We start from the raw sequence: 3,654 nt of genomic DNA on the forward strand, positions 1-3,654 counted from the left end.
TAGCTCCAGTGAAGACGTCGTCGCTCAATGGCTACAACCACCACCCTCAGCACGGTCTGCTGCACCACTCCTACTCCCACCCTCTGTCTGCCGCTCTCGAGCCCTCACACAACTATGTCAACACAGAGAACGTGACGGCACCACTTAGCGCCCACCGGCCGGACACGGCCCGCCGGCGCACAGATGGACCCACCATCTTCAACTTTGACTTCCGCCGGCCTCCGCTGCCAGGCCACCCGGAGCCACCCAAAACCCTCAACTACATTGAGGTGGAGATGGACAACAGTGCAGGGAATAAGGGTGCTTCAGACGGCAGCAACCCCCACACGCCTCGCACCCCCACCTCCCCCTTGCCCCCGACCACACCCACACGCCGCACGGAGCTCTACGCCCTCATTGACATCGAGCGCACTGCCGCTATGTCTAACCTGCAGAAGGCTCGGCCCCGAGACGACGGCACGTCACGCAAGACGAGACACAACAGCACGGAGCTGCCCACCAAAAGCACTGTGTGACACGCACCTTCTACTTCCTGTTTGTAACAACAGAGTGGTTGTTGGTCCCTCGGAAGACTCCACCTCCACCTGACCTAATGACTTCCTGTTTGGTCACCTGCTCAGGTAGACCTGATGAATGAACCTGGTGATATGATACCTCTGATGAGTTAGTGTGCAGAGCGGCAGGCGAGGACGATGTTAATAAGACTGCATTCCTCCTCTTTATATGGTACAAATCAGTATTACTGAACAAAGCATTCCATTTAGCCTTTTTATATGATTCACTACATGCTGCTGTAAGTCAGTATCTAAGGACCACATGGTACACCACATTATGTTTCTGAGTATGTACAGTAGATTCTGGCACAATAAATGTCTGTTGTGTTTTTATTTGTACTCTGGAGAAGATGGTTCCTGTCCTGCCTCATATCAGCTGATTTACAGTGAGTGCATGAGTCTTTCTTCAGGTGTTAACTATTACTTTTTATTTCATCAACTGAAAAATGGTAATAAATTAAACAAATGGTGCTATGTACTAATGTTTGTGCACTCTAACTCATGACTTGGTAACACATAGCACAGCTTAGAGCAGGTCTGAATCTTAGTTCCTCAGCCTCTCCCTGTAGATCTTTGCAGAGGCTGTCAGCACACACAGCATGTTTAAAGGACAAGGTCATGGCTTTGTATGTTTTTTTTCCCCACTGGTCCAGAGACCAGCAGCACCAGTGAATTCCACTGGTCCAGAGACCAGCACCACCAGTGAATGTGGTGTCTTCACTGTAATGTGTGTGAGTCCAGACCCTGGTCCAGCTTATTGCTTTGTGCCGTGGACCTCCACTCCCCCACCCACCCCTGAGTCAGAAGGAAGACGGAGTCATTGATCTCTGCTCTGGTTACTCGACTATTCGTCTCACAGAACGTTTGGAAGCTTTTTGCTGTGGCTCACTGATGTTTAATAGTTGTGGGACAACAGTGGAGGTCTACGGCACCAGTATAAACATCTGAAGAAAGGCTCGATTTGAATGCGTTTGCTGCAGGGCTTTGATTCGCTATGACTTCATGGAATTTGCATCAAACTTGATGGGAGGGAGTCAGAACAGTAACATCCTGGCCAAGTGTTTGACCTCTAGACATTTTTCCAAAGCACCAATAACTAAACTGTCGAGTAGTGGTGGTTTGGCAGATACATGTCATTTGTAACTGACATGAAATTTTTTTTAGACTTTTCTGACAGAAAACTGATTATCTTTGAGTTTGGGACTGTTGGATATTTAAAAACGTGACCCTGGTTTGTGGTAAATTATAACGGGGACATTTTGCTCTGTCATTTTATCAAATGATTATTTGGCACATGGATCAGAAATGAAAAGGGATCTGTACACCATGAGACAAAATTAGTCTAAAGTGATGTTTTACAATGTGTCTGACAATTAGCAGCACATTTAAGACATGAAAGCATCAAATATTTTGGCATTTTGTTAGAAACGTGACTCTAGTGTCGAGTCCTATCCAGTAATTATTTGACTAATTGGTGCAGTCTAGATCCTGACAAACAGCTGGATGTTTGTCAGTTTTGTACATTTTATGTACTTAGTTCAGAAAAATAACAGATTAATCATTAATAATGATGGATTGATAGAGCTCTACTTTATTTGAAAGTCAGTTGTTCAGACTGATCCCACTCATGTCCAGAAATAAGAAACCCCAGCCAGCAGCTGGTTAGCATAGTGTAAAGACCGGAGCCAACTATCCTGGCTGTTTCTTAGCAAAAATCCACCTCCAGCTCCTCCAATGACCCTTGACTAACATGTGAGATCTGTTTTGAAAATGTCAAACTGTTCCTTTAAAATCAAAGTCCTGCTCAGATTTGTAATTTGCTGCTTCTTATTGGATCAGATCAGGTAGAGTTCAGCTTCTCCTGGTTGAGTTCACTGATGTCACGCTCTGGAGTCCAGACTCAGCAGAGTAAATATTTACTCAGTCCTAACTTTAGAGATCTTTGTTTTGGTTTGTAGTTCAGTTTACAACCAGTTTATCCTGAGTAGGTGAGTGTGACAGGTCAGACTGGTCTAAAGACTTTCTGCATTTTCTCCTTGAGGTTTCTGTCTCTGCAGCAGTGGAGACATCTGCAGCTCAGTTACAATAAAAACAAGCGCTCAGAGACCTCATGTACCTCTGCCAAGGCACAACATTCACTCATGTTAATTGGCCCATTGTGAAACAGAGATCCAGAATAACACAAAGTACTGTATGTCCTAAAATCCTTGATCCAGATCTTTTTTTAGGGTATGAGACATTCCTCAGATCTGACTATAAAATGGGTTGTTCTCATGTTCCATGTGTACTTTGTAGGTTTTTTTGTCTTGAACAGGTTGGTAGCTGTTGTGAACCCTCTGGATTTACTTATTCTTGCAGATAGTTGGGTTTTATGTTCACATGTTGAGTTAAAAGACTGAAGTTTCCAGATTAGGGAGAACCTTTAAAGCAGAATTTAATTTGGTGAGGTGATTCACTCTACAGAAGGACGGACTTATGGCTTTATTTGTGTTAGTGGAAGGAGTTTCATGTGGATGGAGAGATGCTGCTCTGTCCACGACAACAAGCATCTGCTCTGCTGAAGAGACCCTGACCTGCAGCTTCACTTCCCGCTGTTGAGGAGGAGACTAACCTCCTGTAAAAACGACTCCTTACATCATTTGTGCCAGCAAATTATTGGAGGAGTCCGGATCAGGCTATAAAGGATAAACATTCACATCACTGAGTTGGTTTATGTTGAAAGACTAAATCAAACAAACAAAAAAAAACAACATCATTCCTTAATTAGTAGTAATAGTCACTTTAGGCTTTTGCCCTGAGAATGTTAATGAAGAAGTATAGAGATGGTTGGGAGGATATGCATTGCGTCTTTGTGGATTTAGAGAAAGTGTATGACAGAGTGCCGAGAGAGGAGCTATGGTACTGTATGAGGATGTCAGGAGTGGCAGAGAAGTACGTCAGAGTAGTTCAGGATATGTATGAGAGGAGTACGACAGTAGTGAGATGTGCTGTAGGTCAGACAGAGGAGTTCAAGGTGGAGGTGGAGCTACATCAGGGATCGGCTTTGAGTCCCTTCTTGTTTGCTATGGTGATGGACAGGTTGACAGATGAGGTCAGACAG

General features: G+C 44.5%; 1 protein-coding gene across 1 annotated transcript in view; it reads left to right on the plus strand.

The window, feature by feature from the left end:
• The window catches only part of LOC109969117 (fibroblast growth factor receptor substrate 2-like), a 10,387-nt gene extending 9,688 nt beyond the window's left edge, over positions 1 to 699 (plus strand). Inside the window, exon 8 of the mRNA XM_020615793.1 lies at positions 4 to 699. Coding sequence (XP_020471449.1) covers positions 4 to 515 — 512 coding nt within the window. The 3' untranslated portion in view covers positions 516 to 699. The remainder of the gene's footprint in view (positions 1 to 3) is intronic.
• The last annotated feature ends 2,955 nt before the right edge of the window (positions 700 to 3,654 follow it).

The sequence above is a fragment of the Monopterus albus genome, unplaced genomic scaffold (genome assembly GCF_001952655.1).
Source record: "Monopterus albus unplaced genomic scaffold, M_albus_1.0 scaffold170.1, whole genome shotgun sequence".
Taxonomy (NCBI): domain Eukaryota; kingdom Metazoa; phylum Chordata; class Actinopteri; order Synbranchiformes; family Synbranchidae; genus Monopterus; species Monopterus albus.